Source organism: Chiloscyllium punctatum, chromosome 45 (assembly GCF_047496795.1).
Source record: "Chiloscyllium punctatum isolate Juve2018m chromosome 45, sChiPun1.3, whole genome shotgun sequence".
In the NCBI taxonomy this organism is placed as follows: domain Eukaryota; kingdom Metazoa; phylum Chordata; class Chondrichthyes; order Orectolobiformes; family Hemiscylliidae; genus Chiloscyllium; species Chiloscyllium punctatum.
In genome coordinates this window covers 13,197,340-13,221,011 of record NC_092783.1, presented here as the reverse complement: position 1 = coordinate 13,221,011, position 23,672 = coordinate 13,197,340, and the positions used below count along the sequence as shown (strand labels likewise).

The following is a 23,672-nucleotide window of genomic DNA, read 5'->3' as shown; positions in this document are numbered from 1 at the left end:
GAGGGTTCAGAGGAGGTTTACCAGGATGCTGCCTGGACTGGAGGGCTTATCTTATGAAGAGAGGTTGACTGAGCTTGGACTTTTTTCATTGGAGAAAAGGAGGAGGAGAGGGGACCTAAATGAGGTATACAAGGTAATGAGAGGCATAGATAGAGTCGATAGCCAGAGACTATTTCCCAGGGCAGAAATGGCTAACACAAGGGGTCATAGTTTTACGCTGGTTGGAGGAAAGTATAGAGGAGATGTCAGAGGCGGGTTCTTTACACAGAGTTGAGAGAGCATGGTATGCGTTGCCAGCAGCAGTTGTGGAAGCAAGGTCATTGGGGACATTTAAGAGACTGCTGGACATGCATATGGTCACAGAAATTTGAGGGTGCATACATGAGGATCAGTGGTCAGCACAACATCGTGGGCTGAAGGGCCTGTTCTGTGCTGTACTGTTCTATGTTCTATGGGCAAAAATACAAACACAGTTTGTTGAAGTGGGACAAATTACTTTCTGTATTATTATTTCATTTTTCCTAATTCAGTTTAATGCTAAGTTAGTTTTCTGTTACTTTAGGTACTGAAAATAGCCTTACTTGGTCATCGGAAGCGAATCTTAGTATCTCTTGGAGACCGACCTTATGAAGAACCACCTCAAAAACCACCGCGGTTGTCCCAACTAAAGGTTAGATGAATCTCTTGTTGCTGCACAATGTCTAGTAGTAATCTTAAAATTCTAACAACTGTATTAGTTGTAGCACAGAGGCTGATAACATAATGTAAGTGCACAAATCAATACCTGAACAAGAATATTCAGGAAAAGACAAATGTATAATCTGTTACTTTAACACCTCATCAAAGAACAAGCTGTTATTTACTACACAGTTAATGTCTAGGAGTAGATAACATCTAAATTGGATCAACAAACTGTCTTTCCGTTTAGTTCAGATTATATAGGCATTGATACCATCAATCTGCCATCACTGTCCACACAAGCAGTTATGTGAATGAATTATGTCTGTTCTGTCAGTTATTAACATAGTCACAGAGCCAAGTTATGGACTAACAGCTGTCTATTAAACATATTTATCAATCATAGTTACTAATATTTAAACTTAGATATTGAGTATAGGAATAAATAACTTGGTTTACCTTGATGAAATATACAGCAAGGTATGTTGAATGGTTTAATAAGTCCGGGTAACTAATCATTAACAACTTGCTGCTGACCATGTCTGAGTTATCACAACCTTGTCCATAAATCTCAAGTTAGTGGTATTAGATTGTCAGTCATTTGTTGGATTTATTGAAGTCTATATGCTTATCAAAGAGGGCTGTTTAGTTCGGCTCCGTGGTCGTGTCCATATCTCTGAATCAGAAGATCCAGATTCAAGTCACACCTGCCCTAGATATATGTCATAACATATCCGAGCATATTGATAAAAAAAATCCAAATGCCTATCACTTTCCAAAATTTATATGACCTAATTTCTATGAGCTGAAGTGAAACTGGTTTAATCATACTCCTCTGATTAGATGGCATTAGCATTCTGAGACTGAACTCATGAGCTTCCATTTGCCAAGCTGCTACTCATTATTCCCTCAGCCTCTGCTCCTGGGCCAATTCATCTTCTAAACCAGTAGCTGCTTTCATCTGGACTTTGATCTGGACTTCCTCAGTCTGGAGAAAACTTTCAAATCTTAAGTGATGGATATACAGACTCATAAATGCTGACAGCACAGAAGGAGGCTGGTCAGTCCATTATGTTTGCATCGGCCAACAAAGATCTGACTACACTAATTCGTAGCTCAGGTTGAAGTTCTGGATGTAGGTTTGCTCGCTGAGCTGGAAGGTTCATTTTCATATGTTTGTCACCATACTAGGTAACATTATCAGTGAGCCTCCGGTGAAGCACTGGTGTTAGTGACCCGCTTTCTTTATATTTGAAACGTAAACACACAGAAATTGGGTCACTAACATCAGTGCTTCACCGGAGGCTCACTGTTGATGTTACCTAGTATGGTGATGAAACATCTGAAAATGAACCTTCCAGCTCCGTGAGCAAACCTACATCCTACATGAATTCCATTATCCAGCTCTTGGCCTATTGCTCTGGGGGCTAAGGCAATACAAGTGACTATCTAAACACTGCTGAAATGTTTTGAGAGTTTCTAACTCAACCACTCTTTCAGGCAGAGAGTTAGAGACGTCTACCGACCTCTGGATGAAAACTTTTTCCCCAACTTTCCCCTTAGCCTTCTTTCCCTTTCCCTAAATCTATGCACCCTTGTTATTGAACCCACTACTAGTGGAAAAAAGTGACTTCCTATCACCTTATCTATGCCCCTCAGCGTTATATACCTCCAGCAGGTCTTTCTGAAACTTCTTTGCTCCAAAGTAAATAACCATAGCCTATTCAATCTTCCCTCCTAGCTTAGACACACCCAGCCCAGGGGATTTCTTAGTAAATCTCCTCAGTACCGTCTCTAATGCATTCATATCCTTTTTATAATGTGGTAACCAGAATTGCTCCCAGTACTCCAGTTGTGGCCCAGCCAGCAGTTTGCAGATGAGATGCATTCACTCGATTCCTCATCATTTCACTGACCTGATTTTGTCACTCATTCCCTCCCAGCCTGTACTTCCTTAAACTATGGGGTCACCAAATGCTGAAGAGTACCTTTCAGGCTTGTAGTACATCATAATGTATCATTGTGCCCTCAGGTGCTGCTTGAACTGCAGAATAGAATGTGGACCTTTGCATTGAATCTGATTTCTTGTCTGTGCAACTGACTAGGAAGTGAGAAAATGGACCAGCAAAGTATACCCAGTGTGTAGTTCAACTACATTACAGGTTGTTTGGTGTCTTCATTATGGTTACTATACATAGAAATAAACTTCTAGACACTATAAAAGCCTGATACATTTGATAAACCTTGGATGGTTGCAGATGCAGAATTTAATTTTAATTTTTATGACTCCCCAAAATAGGTCTAACTTATTTTCATTGGGATTCTGAGGAGTATCTTTGTATTTGTGAGTATGATGAGCTGTGAAAATTCTCTGCAATCTTAGGGATATTACTTTAGCTACAGCTGAGTGTATCTTTCTGAACTACAGGTACTAGATGATCTATAGAACCTATAAAGTTCTAACCAGACCAGAAGAGGTAAACACTGGATGGATGCTTCCAATAATTCTTGAGGGACACAATTTCTGTTCCCACATGGGTTACTAGCATCAATAGCAATTTAGTTTGTGATTTGTGGTAGATTAGCCAATCTTCACTGAGAGACCACTCTTCAAGAGCTGCAATTCACTTCAGAGTCATACCGGTGGGGACTTATGAAGGCTGGCTGGGATTCTTTATCCGAGGAAGCCAAAATAGTTGAAAATTCTCTCAATGTCTGTTCCAAACTGTCAGGTCCATATCATTTTGAAGTTTAATTCTAGATAAAATAAATTTTAATTAAGCTTTTGCAACCTTTCGGCATCTTGGATTACTAAATGGCAATGATAAGTCATTAAGATTTATCCTGGTAGTTTGTTGTTGATAGCACAGCTATTAAGATCCATAACGTACAAAGGTCACTAATACATGAAAACTAGGCATCATACTGGGGAATGGTGTTCTAACATCATTCCCAAAGTTAAATCTTTTTATTCAAATAATGCTTTGTGGTTTTGTATGTTTCATTATCATCAACCATATTGCTGGCATTTTATTGAATTTTATTTTTAAAGGGAAAAATTCAAAGGTCTGTCTTGTGACACGCTGCCTTATTTTAAAATAAATGACACATCACATTTTCAACAACTTGCAAGAACAGTTCTGACTGCCAATTTCAAATCATGACTGGCTAACCTCTCAACTTTCTTTCCTCATCCTTTTGTTGGGAAAGTTCACTGAACAAAACTTGCTAAGTTTATCTGAAGTTAGACTGGAAATGTTGTAAGGTTTCAGTTTGTAATCCGTCAAAATGTCAATTCATCTGAATGTGCCAGGAATAATTTGTCAAGATAAAACATAAGAACTAGCAGCAGGAATAGGCAATTCACCTCCTTGAGCCTGCTACACCATTTAATGCGATTTTGGCTGATCTGATCTCAACCTCAACTCCACTTCCTGGCCTGTTCTCCATAACCTTCCAACTCATAACTCTGTTTCCTTAAAGTTATTCAATGTTCCAGTGTCCACCAAACTCTAGGTTAGTGAATTCCACAAATTTTCATTACCATTTTTAGAGAAGTAATTTCTCCTCATCTCTGTTTTAAATCTGCTACACCTTATCCTAAAACTATGACCCCTCATTCATGAGAAGACATCCTCTCCATCTACCTTGTCAAACCCCTTCAGCATCTTTTATACCTCAGTTAGATCTCATCTCAATCTTGTAAACTTCAGTGTGTACAGTCCTGAATTGCTCAATCTCTCTTAATAAGATCAGCCCCTCATCTCAAATTAATGTTGTGCACCCCCTCTGAAATACCTGCAATGCAATTACATCCTTCCTCAAGCAAGGGAACTGAAATTGTACGCCAGGTACGGTCTCACTCACGAATTGTGTTGCAGCAACATTTCCTTATTTGTATAGTTTTTTTTAGTAATTAATTCCAAAATTCCATTTACCTTCATTATTCATGCTGTACCTGAAAACTAGTTTTCTTGATTCATGTACAAAGAACTGAATTATTCGTGCTTTATTCACATGGAGTAGTTTTGTAAGATAAACTTTCACTTTTATACCATTATTCTGGAGCTTCGTGTGTGAACTACAACTTCATTTGATGTGGCTCTTCAGGGGTGTTGATGTTTCTCTGGAAGATTTTTGGCAGTTTCCTTTTGAACTGAGCAATTAATCATTTGAAATCAGTTTGAAACTATTGACATTAGGGTCAAATTTCTGAAGGTTCCAAGAAAAGCTCTGACTGTTTGGGATTGATTTACTATCTCATGACCAGCACTTGAGAAGGGCGCGAATAGGAATGTAGGTTACTTGACAGCTATAAGCCATATCTTGCATCAAATGTTAGAATATTTTGGTTTAGAGTTAGACTACTGTATTAAATTGCAAGTGTTTATTCTAAATACTTGATTACAGAAGAGATTGCAGCGATCTGAATTCCCAATCTTACAAATATGAGTGCTTATTAAAGATTTTTCTCTTAATAAAATTTCTTTTTAGGTTGTGGCATAACACTGTTTGCACAATACAAATATTTCACTGTTTCGGGTACATGTTGGAAAGGGTGTCACCGATGTGGGCATGTACCAAAGCAAATAATGTATTACTAATAAGTTAAAAGTGGATGTGACAACAATTATGGAATTCTAAATTTTTTTGTGAAATATATTATTGCTGCACAAGCAATGGATTTTGCACCAGTAATGACAATGAAACTGATAGTGTCAGTCATCATTGCTCCCCTGAAATAAACAGCAGTATCTGGAGTCTGTGCATGCGCGGTTAACAGAAATCTGGAAGCTACTGTCAGTGCTTCTCTCATATGCACTAAAGATCCCTCTTTCTTATAATACAGTCAATGAAAAATCACTGAGCGATTGAAAGCTTCCATGCCATTAGTCTCACTGTAAAGACACTTAGATCATGTGCTTTGTTGAATGAGTTAGAACTGAGGTTTTAGCAGCATATTTTCACAGTGACTGTGAAGCCGCTTCATTGATGCTCAAAGTAAGTAAATTACCTTGTTGGTTTTCAGCTTTCACCATCAAATATTCCACGTTTTAAAACTAGTTTGATATTTTAGCTTCTACCTTTATTTTACATGTATGTCCCAAGATTTAAAATGAAAAGAGGATGTTTTTGGCCATTTTAATTTGCTTCTGTCCCTGAGATTGGCTGCTTAACCTGTGTTAGTAACATCACTATTGCTGGTTGCTTGGAGATTGTTGACTTGGTGCCACATACACAGGTGTTGAGAAATGGGAAATTCATGCCATTGAGATTCCCAGATCACAGGGCATCTTCAGGATTAGCAGGATACACTCATGTCTCTTTAAGTATTTTTCTTTGTTTCTCCCTTCCTTACCTTTTGCTTGTCCAACCCCTCCTTTCCCAGCAGGATAAATTACTCACTGATTTTCTTCTTGTTTTATTTCCCTCTACCTGTATTTTTGCTTTTGTTTTGAAGCTTCCCATAAAGCTAGAAATTTGAATTGCTTGTCATTGACTGCAATGTAAGCTTATCATTAGAGGACACTTTTTCACTTCGAGAAGCAGTGGAGACTTATTCTCTAGTGCATAAATAATAGTTCATGCAATTTAATATATAAATAAATACCTGCTCCTAGCAGACAAAAATGTCAAAGTCTTCATTTATAAGACACAAGCTTGCATGGGGGATAATTAGCTTGGGTTTTTATGACACTGCCTGAAATTCTATAGTGCCTGTATTGTAGGAAAATGCATCAGGTGTTTCACAGGAACATTATCAAACAAAATCTAGACTGAGCCACCTGATTTATTGGAACAAATGACCACACGCTTCGAGGAGGTTTTAAGAAGGGCCTTGAAGAGGAGAAAAGTAGAAAAGCAGAGTGTGTTAGGGAGGGAATTCCAGAGCTGAGGTCACAGACAAAAACCGCCAATGAGCCGTATCAGCAAAGTTTCAGAGGACAGAATTAAAGGAGTAAGATCATAAAGCCTTAGGAGGATCAGATGATATCACAGAAGTAGGGAGAGACAATATCACAGATGAATTTGAAAACAGTGGCAACGTTTTTGAAATTGAGTCATTGCTTTATCAGTGGCCAGTGTTGATCTATGAACAGATAGTTGATGGGTGAACTGAACATAGTGAGATACAAGCAGCACGTTTTGGGTGAGTATAAGTTTATCTTGGTGGAAAATAGAAGGCCAGATACGAAAGCACTGTAATTATCAATCCATAGGTGATAAAGCCATGGATGAGAGTTCAACAGCTGGTGAGTTGAGGCAGGGCAGAGACCAGCAATGTGGAAGTGAGTGGCCTCACTGGAGCAGTGGATCTGTGGCCAGAGTTTCATCACTGGATCAAACATGATACCAAGGTTGCAAACAAATTTGCTTCAACCTCAAGCATTTATCAGGGAAAGGGATAGAGTTGGTTACCAGGGAACTGAGTTTTTTGAAAGGGACTTCAGACCTTCCAATATTCAATTGGAGGAAATTTTTCCTCGTCCATTACTGGATGTTGGAAAAGCAGCATTTGTAGATGATGTCACTGAGAAGGTTAACTATTAGAATGAGAAGGATAGGTCTTTGGGGGCTCCAGAGCCAAATGTATGGGAGCAGTAAGAGAACCACTTTGAACTTAGAATCCCTACAGTGTGAAAGCAGGCCACTCAGCTCATCGAATCTGTAACGACCTCCAAAGAGCATCCCACCCAGATCAACTCCCTATACCCGTAACCACCATAGCCAACCCATCCAACCTACACCCCTAGACACTACGTGCAATTTAGCATGGCAAATGCACCTAACATCTTTGGACTGTGGGAGGAAATCGGAGCACCCGGAGGAAACCCACGCAGACAGGGAGAACATGCAACTCCACACAGGCAGTCACATGAGGGTGCAGTTGAACACCTGGTGCTATGAAGCAGCAAAATTACAATTGCAGGTAATTCTGTTTGATTGGATGGTTCTGAGGGTTTTTCCACATAAGTTGATGTCAGAATAGAAGCATTGTGTGATGATGGCAAACTTTAAATAAGGAGTTGGTTTAGATTCTATCAAGAATTCTATCAAGATTTCTCCGAAGCAGAAGAAAGGTAAGACAATGAAAATTAAAGGACCCTAGCTGACAAAAAAGATATAGCATAATGAAGCAAAAAATTATTTCAGATTTAAGCTTGACAATACAAATAAACTAAGCTGAATATAGTGTGTTCAGAGGTGAAAGACAAAGGGGACTTCAGAGAGTCAAAGAGGAAATATGAGAAGAGACTAACTACTCAAAAAAGATGAGGTTTTGTTTTTAGAACCACATAAGTAATTAATGAATTGTAGGATGAGGGTGCTGTATTTGGGACCGGAAAGGGATTCTGTGCATGAATGTGGAGGGCCTTGCTCTGATACTAAATGAGATTAAATACAGTGTGGAAACAGGCCCTTCAGCCCAACAAGTCCATACCGACCTGCCGAAGAGCAGCTACCCAGACCCATTCCCCTACATTTACCCCTGCACCTAACACTACGGGCAATTTAGCATGGCCAATTCACCTAACCTGCACATTTTTGGACTGTGGGAGGAAACCAGAGAACCAGGAGGAAACCCACGCAGACACTGGGAGAATGTGCAAACTCCACACAGTCAGGAATTGAACCCGGGTCTCTGGCGCTGTGAGGCAGCAGTGCTAACCACTGCGCCACCGTGCCGCCCATGTATGAGCTGTATCAGTTTTGTCAAGGAAGAAGATAATGCCAAAGTAATGGTGTAAATAGGAGATAATTAAGAATTTGAATGAGCTAAAATGTAATGCAGAGATGGTTTTAGAAAATCTGGTTGCTCATTAGGTTGGTAACTCATAATAACTGGATGAGATGCATCTGAGGATACTGAGACAAATCAGGGTGAATCATAGAATCCCTACCGTGTAGAAACAAAGCTGCGTAGGTACTAGCCATAATCTTTCAATTTCTCTTCGGTATAGGGTTAATGCTGGAAAAGTGCGGCCCCAATTCCATCATAATTTGAAAAAAAAGTATAATCAAACTCGGCAACAACACACCCAGCAGTTTAATCTCAGTAGTGGAAAATATTTGAAGACAATAATCTTTGATGTTTTAGTAGATTAATTCAGAAAAGCCAACATCACATTTAGCTAACTGAATTCCGTTTTTTTTTGATGAAGCAACAGAAGTGGTTGATGAGGGTAATAGGGTTGATGTGGTGTACATGGACTTCTAAAAGGTATTTCATAAAATACCACATTACAGCATAAAGTGTCACATTATAGAATTGCCAGCAATGCTGAAGCTCATGGAATATAAGAGGCAATTGAAGCAATGCTACAAAGTTGGCTGAGTGACAGGAAACAAAGTAATGGTAAATGGTTGTATTTTTGGAAAGGAGGGGGTGGGGGAAGGCATACAGTGGGACTTGAGATGGTTTGATATCAGTGCCACAGCTTTCCTTGACTGATGTTAGAAATCTAGACCTTGGTGTGTAAAGAACACTTTCAAAGTTTACAGCTAATATAAAATTTGCAAGTATTGTGAAATATTAATTTGTGCTTGGATAACTTTTGGGAGAAGAGGCAAAGGACACAATTTTAAAGCAGATTTAGGAATATTGAAATCTACAGTATATGTGGTGAAGCTGGCAGGTTTGATTAAGAAAGTGTTGTCGTGTTGTTGATATCAGTTTATGTTTATTTTTCTCTGCTTAAACTAGCTGTTGCTATTGGTCCATTTGTGTACTTCTGAATCTGTTCCCTTGTTTTTCCAGTTGACAGCATTGATGCCCAGTATTGTGCCAGTACAAATTAAACAGGAGATGCAAATTTTCTTGACGCTGATTCAGTTGGCTGATTTTAGTTTATGGATAACAGTATTTCAGTGCAGCTGGTTAGTTTATTCCATGTGGGTTCCTTGCCTCCATCTGTGATTTGGCGATCACAGCAGCCTCCTTAAGTCAGCACTTTTCCTCTTCAGAAATCACTTTTACACCATGAAGGTTTTGGACGTTAAAATCAAAGACGGAAGTTGAAAACCAATTGCCCATGTTTACCGTTATCAAAATGAGATACAAGTTCTGTCACAACTGACTCCCAAGTGTGGTAATTGATGTCTCGGGCTTTCGTGATTTTTTTTTTCCAGAAATCATGCAGAGTTCTACTCTGCTGGTAGTGTTGAGTATCTTAGTGAGATCTATGAACGTAGGCTAAAGAGTTAAACCTTGTTTCCTACACTTCTCTTGCAAGTGACTGCTGGAGAAAATCATTTCCACAATAGTTTTGGCTGTATGGAATCTACACTGTGTTTTCAGATACATTTGGTTTGCAAATGGATGGAGTCTTTTAAATATAACCCTGCAAAGACCTTCCCCATAATGCTCATAAGTGAGATGCCCTTGTAGTTGTTGTTGTCTTCTCTGTTGCCTCTGCTTTTGTTTAGTGTGATGGGTTTTACATTGCATTACCAGAACAAAGCTTAGGGTTTGCAGCAGAGAAGAAAAGTGTCACAGAAGTGTGTCAATAACTGTGATTTTTTTCACTTGAGCAGTTTTACTGGCATTCCATCCTTGCTGGGTGTCCCTCTGTTTTCTAAACTGCATATGGACGATTTGAGCACAAAAGAAGAAGACTTAGAGATGTACAGCATGGAAACAGACCCTTCGGTCCAACCCGTCCATCCGAGCAGATATCCCAACCCAATCTAGTCCCACCTGCCAGCGCCCAGCCCATATCCCTCCAAACCCATCCTATTCAAATACCCATCCAAATGACTTCTCATCCAACTCATTGTCTACCAAACATTTTCCTCTTTTGACCCCATTTTGAAGTTTCAATATTGTTGTGACCTCTGTGAGAATAATGAAAACGTGGGGTGGGGGGATGGGGTGTAGGGATATTGAAAGACTTGGAGCACAGCTGTAATGTCTTGCCCAGAACTTCACGGCAGCCTTTGATGCCTTCAAGGCTGCCAACCCAAATTTTCAGCTGGCAACCTTCCTTAGTTTCCTGACTCCTGCCTTGAAAAATCTTGATCTACCTCATCCATGACAGAACTTTACAAACATTGTCAAGTATGGTTTAAGAGATGTTCTCACTGTAGTATTCATCCCAGTGACACATCTCTTTACTTCAGTCAGTGAGTATTTAACCATCTGCTGGTGCTAGACCAAGGGCCCTCTTTATCCCTTCACAGAAAGCTCATCAATTCCCATTGTCACAGGAAGTTTGAATTTCACAACCTAATTTAATACGGTATTTATTTATACATAAAAAGTTGAAGTCACCATAGTCTTATCAGACCATAAGGCTGCTCTCTCACTCAAGAGAGATGACTGGTAATGGCTTACCTTGAGAGTTACCTCACCTTAGGTGAAGGAACATTTGAGAAGTACATTCCTTCATGGTAACCTCGGCTGTTGGCTTCACACTGCATCACAAACCAGCTGTCCAGCCACCTGACCTAACAGTCCCTCTGTGACCCACAAATATGAAAGTTCAAATCACAAAGCTAGCCACTCAGTTTATTTTGTGCAACATCTTTTGAATGGTTGTCTTAGTTACTTTCAGTGTTTATGCTTATTTTGTGCATTGCATAGGCTTTGGATAGGATAGGATAACCGTTATTTCACGTCAATGACAGTTATCATCTCAAATGAGTAGGTCTGAAACCATTCCTCCTTTCAGATTCACCTGTACCAAATGGTGTTTCTAATCCTTTGTAGATGATTGAAGCTCAGAAGTCACTGAGGTCATCAATATCATCAGTGGTGCTTCTCAGTTAAACCTTGGTGGTTTGGAGTCCTTGTGGTGATTATGTACAGTGACAAGGGCAGAAATCTGAAATTCAACATGAGATATCGAAAATTAAGAACAGCTTTGAGATGTGACAGCTAATAAAAGACTTTGAAGAGGAAATAGATTAAGATAACAGCTTTTTTTAGTTAAACGTTTGCCCTTGGTTGCCTGCATTAAATTTAAAAACGGTTGTCATTGATGCTTGTCACAGAGTCATGGCAAATTCACTCTCTCACACACATGTACACTGCCTGACAGGAATGAAGGCACAGAATTGGGTGATATGATGCTGTTGCTTGTGTTCTGTTTATTCATTTTACATCTATGGCTTGGGCACTTCACAATCTGCTTAATGATTTCCAGAGCAGTAGGCTAAAATAGTCCTTTGAAAGAAAACTGCAAATGTGATGCTAAAATCATTTAGCTGGCTACTTGAACTGTTTAATGTACCCTGCTTTCAATATCTTCCTAATGATCTACTCATGCATAGATAAAATTCAAAAATGCAGCATGAACGCTTCATGATAAAGGTACAGAAATTAAAAAAAAGACTCATGGCCATAGACCTATAGAGGATTAAGTGGTTTTATTGCAGTGATCATTTTTCATTCTGTCCTTGACAAAGGTTGTTGAATAACCTGGAGATGCCGTTAATCATCAGGTGAAATGTGCTTCATAAATTATAAATGTCAAATCGTGTTGGTAAATCAACGCTAAATTTAAAGAGATAGCATCCTTTATTCAACACAGTACCTGGATAGTGATTGAGTTGGTTTAATTATTCTTTAGGAGGTTTATGCAGTACCCTTAAATTTCACCAAAGCTTTCAATGACCAGTAATCTTTGATTTGACATTTCTTAGCTTTGTTTATTTGACCAGGTTTATATGCAACAAAGCAAAAATGACACTATTTTAATTTTTCAATCCTTAGCTTGAAAGTTTCATGACCTCAAAATACTTGTTTGTCTTAAAACCATATAAGTATTTGCAAGAGACATTACAAAAATTGAGAAATTGGAAATCATTCTATACAAGTATATCTATAGTGTTTTTGAAGTTCATTTAACATTAATGTCACATCCTTTATTTCTTTGTTAGGTCTTTGTTTTATACTTATACAATACAGTAAATGTTGGTAATTCATGGAAATGAGCTTACAGTGGAGTATGATGAAGCTAAATTGCCATCAGTAAACAGTGCTCTTTGTTAAATGTTACTTATAAATAAGTGGTTATTTTAACTTTATTTATTCAGCTCCTTCATTAGATGTAATGGTATACTTTAGCATTTGGTTACATCCCATAAATAGTTACAATTAAAAAGTAATCCAGGTATAATATAGCCAGACATTAATTACAGTAAATTTCTCAGTGCACATCAGGGAGGATTGTTCTTATTTCTATGCTGGTGAAAGCCTGTTGATCAGGTAAATATAGAATCACTTTGCTGTTCATGCATTTGCTGGCATCTATACAACATAGATTGAAAGGAAAGATCATTGAAAACCTCATAACTCTTAATAAACATATATTCCATTGAGATAGAAAGATGCCACTTGAAAGATACATATCTCATAGCCAACTTATGAAGGATGGTATCAAATTGAAAGAAAAGAGATACCATGCTGCAAAGATTAGTTGTAGTTCATAAGTTTGGAGGAAAATTTAGACACCAGCAAAGGATGACTTGTTTAAAAAGAGAGAATTTGAAGTGTGAGAAACAACGAGCAAGAAATATAAAAATAAGCAGCAAAGGTTTCTAGCTTATAAAGAGGAAGAGAGTGGTTCAATGAAACATTAGTCTTTTAAAGGCGAAACAGATGTTGTGAAACTTGAAAGGGTTCAGAAAAGATTTACAAGGATGTTGCCAGGGTTGGAGGATCTGAGCTACAGGGAGAGGCTGAACAGGCTTGGGCTGTTTTCCCTGGAGCGTCGGAGGCTAAGGGGTGACCTTCTAGAGGTTTACAAAATTATGAGGGGCATGGATAGGATAAATAGGCAAAGTCTTTTCCCTGGGGTCAGGGAGTCCAGAACTAGAGAGCATAAGTTTAGGGTGAGAGGGGAAAGATATAAAAGAGACCTAAGAGGCAACGTTTTCACACCGAGGATAGTACGTGTATGGAATGAGCTGCCAGAGGAAGTGGTGGAGGCTGGTACAATTGCAACATTTAAAGGGCATTTGGATGGATATATGAATAGGAAGGGTTTGGAGAGATATGGGCCGGGTGCTGGCAGGTGGAACTAGATTGGGTTGGGATATCTGGTCGGCATGGACAGGTTGGACCGAAGGGCCTGTTTCCATGCTGTACTTATCTATGACTCTATGACGATGAATTTAATAATGGAAAAAGAGGAAATGGTAGAGACGTTAAATCATAACTTTGTATGTCTTCGTATTGAACACGCAAAGTATCTGAAGGATAGCAGAAGTCAAGTGGCAAAATTCAGGAACTGAAAACAATCCTAATCATGATGTAAAAAGGTAAACTAATGGAACTGAAGTTATTTTCCAATTAGCCCCTCCAGAAGTATTATGATACTTCTTTGGAGCAGATGGGAACTGAACCTGGGCCTCCTGGCTCAGAGACAGGGACACTCCCACTGCCCCTCCCACAGTGCTATTCACTAAAGGAACGAAAAGCTGGCAAATTCGCTGGACTACTGGCATTGTAGTGTCTTAAAATAAATAGCTCCAGTACCTTCAACTAGTTGTTGAATGTATTGGCTGCAATCTTCCAAAATTCTCTAGATTCTGCAATGGTCCAAAGGCCTTAGATAAGTGCAAATGTGAAACCACTATCCAGTAGACTACATGCTCTAACATCTACCATTGGAAAAAGGCTTGAATCTATTACTAAGGAGACAGTAGCAGGATATTTTAAAAATTGTAACACAATCAGATGATTTTATGAAAATAAATGTTTGATACATTTATTTAGAGGTCTTTGAACATGTAGCAAGCTAGTTGAATAAACTGAGTCCAATACATAAAATGTGGAGCTGGAAAAACACAGCAAGTCAAACAGCATTGGACAAGCAGTCAATGTTTCTGGTCAGGACCCTTCATCAAGGATGTCCAAAAGACATTTAATAAGATATCACATTAAAAAGTTGCTGCACAAAATTATAGCTCAATGATATATTCGCATGGAATTAACAGGAAAGAGTCCAAATAAATTGGTTATTTTTACATGGCAAAATTGTTGAGTGCCACAGGGATCAGTGCTTGGGGCCTCAACTATTTATGATCAATGTTAATGACTGATGAAGACACAGTCTGTATTGTAGCCAGAATTGCTGCTAATATTAAAATAGTAAGGAAATGAATGTGTGAGGAGGATGTGAAGAATCTGTAAATGGATATGGATCAGTTGGAAAATGAAGTTTAATGTGGGAAAATATGTTGCTGTCTATTTTGATTAGAAGAATACAAAAGCAGAATATTGTGTAATAATTAAATTTATTAAATAAAATAATATTAAATAGAGAAAGCTGCTGAATACTCCAGCATTGAGCGATCTGGGAGTTTTGTGCATACATTGCAGAAGATTAGCTTGCAGGTACAGCTAGTAGTTAGGACTGAAGGGTCTGTTTCCATGTTGTACATCTCTATGACTATGATTTGGGGAGTCCAAAAGGAACTAACAGAGGAACCAGTTATAAGGCAGCAAAATATCTCTCTCCCTTTCTCCTGATTAAAATTTGGGCACCTGATAAAGTCCATACCTCAGTATTTTGACTACCTTGCAAACCATGAATCTGATAATTTGTTTAAAAGATTTTCCATTGTTATATGGCTGTCAGCAATTTGATTCAGCAAAATGATCAGTGAGTTGCAAAAATTATCCATGTTTTTGCTTTGTTTTACAGACCTTTGGTCAATACATGGATTTTGTTCCCTATTTGTGGTGATTTTTAAAAAATAATTATTTCTGCAGTCATTATTTTTGTGTAGAGGGGTTGGTTGGACTTAAAATGGGATAGAGTTCCAGTTCTGGATTATAGTTCATATATTAACCAGCTTTGTCACTTGTTTTTGGTTTCTTCCAAAAAAAATGCTCGGTTCTGGTTAGCAGTAAAAAATGAAACAGTTGTGCATTTTGATGATTGCATGTAAACATTTGAATCCATGGTGCAATTTATGGTGTAGTTGGGCTTGATTATCAGCGCGTTCCTGCATTCACAATTGCACCATCTTACTTTGGAATATGATCAGAGAAGGCTCACCCAGCTGATTTATGAATTGACGGGATTTTTTTATGAGAAAGGGTTGAGCAAGTTGGATGTTTGTTGTGGAACATTGAAAAACAATGATGATCTGACTGAAGCACACTGTTCTGAGTGAGCTTGACAAGATGGTTATTAGGAGGATCTTTCCTTTCTCTGGGGAATAGGGGGCCCAGTTTAAAAATAAAGGAGGACAGAAATGAGAATTTCTTCACTGAGCAGGTTATTAGTGTTCGGGATTTTCTTCCCAGAAAACAGTGAAGACTGGTGCCATTAAATATATTCAGAACTTGAGTTAGATTTTTGATTGACATAGGAATTACAGGAGCAGGCAAGAAAGCGTATTTAAGGCCACAATCTGATCAACCACAAACCATTTTAAAGTCGGCCACAATCTTGTTGTTCGGCAGAATAGTCTTGAATGACTGGTTGTTACTTTTCTTATAATCTTACGAACACTGTTCCATCAGTTCCTCCCACATGAAACATATCCTGTATGCATAATTAAGTTATATGCACCACTCATTAGTATAATTAGTGTTCTTTTGTAAGGCTTTTACTTCCAACAAACATTTTTCCTCCCATGAGTTGTGGTACTGTTTTCATTTCAATCCTCACAATTGTAAGAATCACACTAATTTGTTGCTGCAGGAAGACTGGAGTGATGTCACGCAATTGAGAAAGCATGGAAGTCTACAAAAGCTGTATTTATAGGCAGAGGCAAATTAAGTGAGCTTCTTTAAGGAATGGTATTTGTCGAGAATTCACATTACATTAATTCTGTTATTGCATGATGATTGGCAAAAGAAGCAGCAAGAGCATGGAAATCTTTGGCTTCACTTTCCAGTGAGGCATCACCATTGGAATTGATAGTGCCATCAAAGTAACAGTGAGGCAATATGATGTTGTCCATTATTTAGATGTAAATGGTATAACTGTTATTTTGGAAAGGGAAAGATGAGTATTTAAATATAAATATCAAAGTATTGCACTGCTTCACCGTCACTCAAATTTTTTTACACTGGTTAAGGAAGAATGCATTCCTTTATCCTGCACTTTCAGGTCAAAGATGGGCAGAGATAATGTACATGGAAAAATAGAATTTCAGACTGGATGCAGGAACAGCAAGACCAGGGCTTTACATACTCAAATTTTTTAAAATGAAGAGAATGTGGAAAAGGCTGTTGAAAAAGGATTAGAGACCTTTGGGTTCATAACCAGAGTTTTAAAGTTGAAAGCAAACAAGTCCTGCTTAGGCACCAGCTGGAATGTTAAGTTGAATTCTGGCCATACGTTTTAGGAAAGAACTCAAGGTCTTAGGATGAAGAGGAAATTTATAAGAATGGCACCACGAATGAAAGAACATGCTGAAAGTGGGACAGCTAGGTTAGTGCTTCTTGGTGCAGAGCTGAATCAAGAGAAATTAAGTATGTATTCATTTTATTGAGTAAATCAGGTGATTCAGTTGTAAAAGAGCTCGCACCCAAAGAATCAGATTTAAGGTAAATGGCAAAGGAACCACAAGCAAGTTGAGGAAAATTATTTTTGCACAGCAAGGCAATCTGGAAAGCGCTGTCTGAAAGAACAGTGGAACCTGATTCAGTGATGACTTACAAAAGGGAGTTGGATGAATGAAGAAATTTTGTCGGGGTTGGATGGGAAGCTTTTCAAAGAGACAGCATGCACACTATGAAACAAATGGTATCGTTCTATGATTATAAAATTTCAGCTTCTTTTGTCAGAGAAGAATGGCTTGCTGCATAATGTTGCATTGCTGCAGTTTCCAAAATATTGAACTCCTTAAAGGCAACGAGCAGGTTTTGCATTTTTCCCATGATACATGTCTTACTTGTTTCTTCTCAGAGGTGTTCCTTGTGTCACCTTCACTCACTACCTTCCAGATTTGTTAATGGTGTTGTTGCTTGTTGTTATAGTAGCATCAGCTGAGCCATCTGTTGGATAGGTTAGATATGGTGCAGTGACTGGTCCTTCCTTTTCATTTTTGAAAGTTTGCATGTAGTAAGGACAGTGACACGCATAATAATTTTCCAAAAAAAAATCAAGACAACTCTAAATATCGAGGTGCTGTTTTAAAGATCTTAATCTAAATGCCATGCCTTCATAAAAAGTGCGTTTTTCAAGTGAGTATTTTTTTCTCAGTACCAGAGAAATCAATGTGGCATTTCTAACTGGAAAGACACTTTCCAAGAGATAATTAATAAATGTATTAAAGTCTATTAATGCTGCATAATTTATACAAGATAATGTATTCCTGTATAGTATTTCATATAAAGAAGCCTACGTAATAAAGGGTAAATACGAGTACATGATTTGAAAGAATAATTCAACTGATCACAGCTAAATTGTTACATAAATATAATTTTAAAATTTGATTTTGCCCTGTTGTTTGGGGAAGTGAATCAAATGTAATGTTTGGAGAAATTTATCAGCGTAATCCTCTACTTTTTAAAAGATTTTCTGTTCAATGCCATTTATATTCTTGTCCCAGCTACAGCTGGTTCTTCCTGAAACCACATAGGCGATAGTTTTTTGATGACAATGGATTCTCTCTCTTTTTATTGCTTTGTTATTGGTGTTTTAGCTGTAATTTACAGCAGGGCTTTTATTACAGGCTTAAATAATTCTTCAGTTTTCGATACTTAATTATTCATCAGATACTTGCCATAATTTACAAATGTTATAAGCTGTACTACTCAATCTGCAAGTCTAAAACTCTGCCGTGAAAAATCAGTGGTTCAGTAAGTCATGTTGCCTGTAAAAGAAAGAAACTGTTTCATATCTCAATATCTTTTAATCTGTATATTTCATCAAAATGCACATTTGACTGTCCACACTTGCTGATAATTTTTTCATTTTTGAGGGGAGAGTAAAGTCCGTGCACTCTTCTGTAACTTTTTATTACTATGTTACACAAATCTTGCAACATCTTTTATTTTACTGTTTTCACTTGGAGTATTGACAGATTGTATGCCAAAATAGTAAAAGCTGGAGAGATGTAGAAGAAAATTTATTTGACCTAGATTACTGTCGCTTCATACAACCATGCATCAAAGCAACAGGAGACCTATCTTTTGAGATTTGGTTATTTAAAACTGACAGATTCACCAAGAATATAGCTAAAATTTTGTTAAGTGGATTTTGAGTATGATCTAATGACAATATTGATTAAGTACAATAATTGGTAGGAGTTCAAGGATATATTTTGTAAAGGTGGCTGGCACTATACAAGATTAATCAAGTAAGCTTGCTTGACCATTTAAGGTCACAAACTTGAATGACTATAAATAAACATTTTCAGTGGATTAAGTAGCTGCCAGTCTTTGTTAGGCATATCCTAAAGTGATCTCAAGGCTGATTTGTGTGCAGGTTGGCAGAAATAAGCAGTGAATGGCTTTTTTTCCCCCCTAAAGATTTATTGGCATCTGTAGCTCTTAATGCAACATAAGTGTGAAAGTTTTATTTAATTACATCAGCACTTTTGATAACAATATAGGTACTGTCAATAACCTTCAGGTGATGGCGGAAATTTTGTAATGATGAGTTTTATCATATCATTTGGCCAGGACGACCAGCGTGAGTCGAGATTAACGCTTCGTCCACCAAGTTTAGCAACGCCATATGCGCCTGTTCAGAACTGGCAGCACCAACCAGAGAAGCTTATCTTTGAATCTTGTGGCTATGAGGCTAACGTGAGTATGTAGTCCTTGAATTCACAGTTTGCTTTGTTCAGTGCTATTCTCCATAAACAGAATGTTTATGAGTTTTGGATTGCAAGTTTGATACTCATTTCAGCCATTAGTCCTTTATAAAATTGTGATCTGAAGCATTATTGGAGTCAGATACCCACTGGGTATTGATGTTACTGTTTCCATTGACTTCACCATGTTCTTCATTAGGCTAACCTCTTTACAAAGTGACTATACAGCCTAAGATGAGTAGCATGCTTCCTTTGTGAATAGTCATACTGTGGATATTATTGCCATCAAAACTCTTAATAAAGTACGTAAACCAGCAAACCTGTTCCAAATTCAACCATTAGTTTACGCACAAATATATACAGTAGTTCCCCTTGAATTACTTGTTGCTGACCTGGTGCAAATGCAGTTTTTAATTCAGAGGATTAAACACACAGTACTAACGGGTCTTCTGTGACATCATTTGAGTATCTTAAGTCTACAGTGTGCTGTGATCTTGCTGTAGGCGAAAGTGAGGACTGCAGATGCTGGAGATTAGAGACAAGATTAGATTACTTAGTGTGGAAACAGGCCCTTCGGCCCAACAAGTCCACACCGAGCCGCCGAAGCGCACCCACCCATACCCATTCCCCTACATCTAACACTACGGGCAATTTAGCATGGCCAATTCATCTAACCTGCACTTTTTTGATCTGTGGGAGGAAACCGGAGCACCCGGAGGAAACCCACGCAGACACGGGGAGAATGTGCAAACTCCACACTCCACATTCCTGATGAAGGGCTCCTGCCCAAAATGTCGATTTTCCTGTTCCTCAGATGCTGCCTGACTTGTGCATTTCCAGCACCACTGTAATCTTGACTGTGACCTTACAGTGCTGACCACTACTTAGGAAATTTACTTTGGATATGTATTCTTACAAAGTCACATTTTGGGTTTGGAAACTTCCCTAGTTTGTTAGCTGCTGGACATTTCTGCAGTCTTAGCTTTACAGCTATAAATTTTTAATAAGCTTATGACTTCTTATTGACTCATCTTCTAAAAGAAATATTGTGAATTGCTTTTTCATTTGTTGCAGTATTTGGGTTCCATGCTGATTAAAGAACTAAAGGGGACTGAATCAACACAAGATGCTTGTGCAAAGATGAGGGTTTGTATCTGTTGGTCACAAATTGGGGCAGTATTTTGGAATAAAGTATGATTGAATGTTTTAACATTTCTTTTGTTCTGTTGTCTAGAAATCGACTGAACAAATGAAAAAGATCCCAACTATTTTCCTCTCCATCACATATAAGGGTGTAAAATTCATTGATGCCTTCAACAAGGTAATTGGACAATTAGTAAATATCATTACTTTCATTGTATCTTATGTTTCCAGTCTTTAATGTTTTCTTTCTCTTAGATTTGTGGAGTGCAGAAAAATAAATATTGGACTTCACGTTTGATTTAGATCTACAATACATCTATTTCACCTTGAATGCAGTAACATGCAACGTTTCTTTTAAAGATTGTTCCTATTTCACTTTACAAATGTAAATCCAATGCTTAGAAACATGATTTTTGAGCTGTCATACCCTCTAAAATATTTGTTTCTTATTTCTTACTGAGTCTTAATCTGCTATGGGTTTGTTCAATTCCTCATCTGTCCTGTTGACATTTATTGGCATTGTTATGTTCACCAGTTCACTTATTGAATGCCTATTTCAAACTTGATGGCTCATGATTCATTATCTTTTAACATTTAATTTTTGTACTGTAAGTTATTATGGACTGAAATCATACATCTAAGATCTAGAAATTGCTCTGTTGTCTTTGGACTCACTGTCCATTAATCATTATATATTTTGTATGGAACACAGATTATTCCAAATGTGAGCAGTTCTGTCTCCAGATTGCCATGACATTTCCTTGTGCGCTTAACTGTCTGTAATTATGAAACATTTGAGTCTTCTGCATTGGCAGTTTTATTTTTTTTAATTCTTGGATACACTCTTATAAAATATGTACTTATTAATATATTTGTGTCTATGTATGCACTCACTGTCAAAAATATCTCCTGACTTGACGTAGGAAACAGATTTCCAGTCCCTGCCGATTTTTTTATATATATATATATATTGTTTCAAATGTTTTTGCAACTCTCATGGTCCAAACTATCTTTTATTTATCAGGCTTCCAGTTGAGGTTTGTCATTATATCACCCCCATTTGTTCTGTTCCTTCCAGTGCTACTGCACACTGCTGCTGACAGTGTAAAATTTTCCATTCTCTGCCAATGTAACAAATTCATATTGATAGCAGAGACCCATTGTAGATAGGTCATTTATGTAGCCTTAAATGCTTTGTAGCAAAGAGAAATTGAGCAGCAAGCAAAGCCTTGATACAGGGAAATGTTGCCCTTAAATTGGCCTTGCACTTTGTACAGGAAAAATCAAAATCCATGACGGCCATACTCAACATTCCACAGCAATACAAAACTACTGTTGTCCTGTTGTATGTTGTCCAGTGCAGTGGTGCAGCCAGCTAGTCTATCCTATTTATCTTGTACAATGATAATTCACAAGTTACTCGATCAACATCTTTCCCTGCCAAGAGGAGAACAGGCAAAAAGTGGAAGTATCAAAAGCAATACCTCTCCCAGGCGTCCCAGAAGGTGGTTAAAAGTGACACTGATTTAACTTGGAGAAGTCCTAGCCTGTTATGCAGGTGGTGCACTATAGATCAAAGTGGCTGCTTTTGTAGGAGGCAATGTACCTACCAGAGAGAAGACCGTTGGTTAATAGTTTTAATTAAATCCTTTGATTTGTGATAGTAGGAGCAACTCAGTTAAATTACTAACGCTTTACCTTGCTGTCAGCCATCCTTGATGTATTTTTATATGATATGACCGGCAAGTTGAAAGTGACTTTTTCTGACAAAGTGTTGCACAAAGTAAATATATTTGGCATTTCTCCATAACACCACTGCCCCACCACCACCCAAACCAGGCTTTGAATTTCATTTATCAACTTTCTGACCTATTTAATCATGTTAATTTGTTTCTTTCACAGAATATTATTGCTGAGCACGAAATCCGCAATATTTCCTGTGCAGCCCAGGATCCTGAAGATCTCTGTACTTTTGCTTACATCACTAAAGACCTGCAGACAAATCACCACTATTGTCATGTTTTCAGCACACTTGATGTAGTATGTAATTATTATTTATTTTTTAAAAATGAGTAATTAAGAGATGTTCATTTTGTTTCTCAGGATGGCATGACAATAGCTTTCAGTTCTTGGGCAATTGCTTCCCAGTGGCCAAATTGGACTCAGGTTGAATCATAGAATCCCTACAATATGGAAGCAGGCCATTTGGCCCATCGAGTCTACACCAACCCTGAGAAAAGCATCCCCTCCAGATCCACCCTTGCACCATATCCCTGTGACCCTGCATTTCCCATGGCTAATCCACCTAGCCTGCACATTCCTGGGCACTATGGGCAATTTAATATGGCCATCCCACATAACCTGCACATTTTTGGACTGTGGGAGGAAACTGGAGCACTCGGAGGGAACCCACGCAGACACGGGTAGAACGTGCAAACTCAGCCAAACGAGTCTGTTCCACCATTCCATCATGGCTGATAAGTTTCTCAACCCCATTCTCCCCGTAACCCTTGATTCTCTTTACAGTCAAGAATGTACCTATCTCTGTTTTAAATATACTCAATGACTTGGCCTCTACAGCCTTTTGTGCCAGTGAATTCTATAGATTCACCACTCTCTGGCTGAAGAACTTCTCCTCATCTCCATTCTAAAAGATCTTCCGTTTACTCTAAGGCTGTGCCCTCGGGTCCTTGTGTCTCCTACCAATGGAAGCATCTTCTCAAATCCATTCTGTCCAGGCCATTCAGTATTCTGTAAGTTTCAAGTAGATCCCCCTCATCTTTCTAAACTCCGTCGAGTATGGACCCAGAGTCCTCAAACATTCCTCATATGTTAAACTGCTCATTTCTGGAACTATTCTCATGAAGCTCCTTTGAACACGCTCCAGGGCCAGTACATCCTTCCTGAGATATGGAGCCCAAAACTGCACACAATTACTCCAAATGGTATCTGACCGGAGCCTTCTAGATTGTCATGTACATCCCTGCTTTTATATTCAGGTCCGCAAAATAAATGTCATTATTGTAAGTGCCTTCTTAACTACTGACTCAACCTGCAAGTTTACCTTGAGAGAATCCTGGACTAGAACTCCCAAGTCTCTTTGCACTTCAGAATTCTGAATT

At 38.2% G+C, this 23,672-nt stretch overlaps 1 protein-coding gene across 15 annotated transcripts in view; it reads left to right on the top strand.

Annotated features, from left to right (window-relative positions):
- Window positions 1-23,672, top strand: part of LOC140467167 (ankyrin repeat and SAM domain-containing protein 1A-like) — a 346,018-nt gene that overhangs the window by 300,824 nt on the left and 21,522 nt on the right. For all 15 annotated transcript variants that reach the window (XR_011955354.1, XM_072563318.1, XM_072563316.1 and 12 more), the window contains 5 exons: window positions 563-670; window positions 19,274-19,399; window positions 20,482-20,553; window positions 20,642-20,728; window positions 22,453-22,590. Coding sequence is in view for 14 of the 15 variants with exons in the window: in XM_072563318.1 (XP_072419419.1) it covers window positions 563-670; window positions 19,274-19,399; window positions 20,482-20,553; window positions 20,642-20,728; window positions 22,453-22,590 (531 nt within the window). In the remaining variant the exon portion in view is untranslated. The remainder of the gene's footprint in view (window positions 1-562; window positions 671-19,273; window positions 19,400-20,481; window positions 20,554-20,641; window positions 20,729-22,452; window positions 22,591-23,672) is intronic.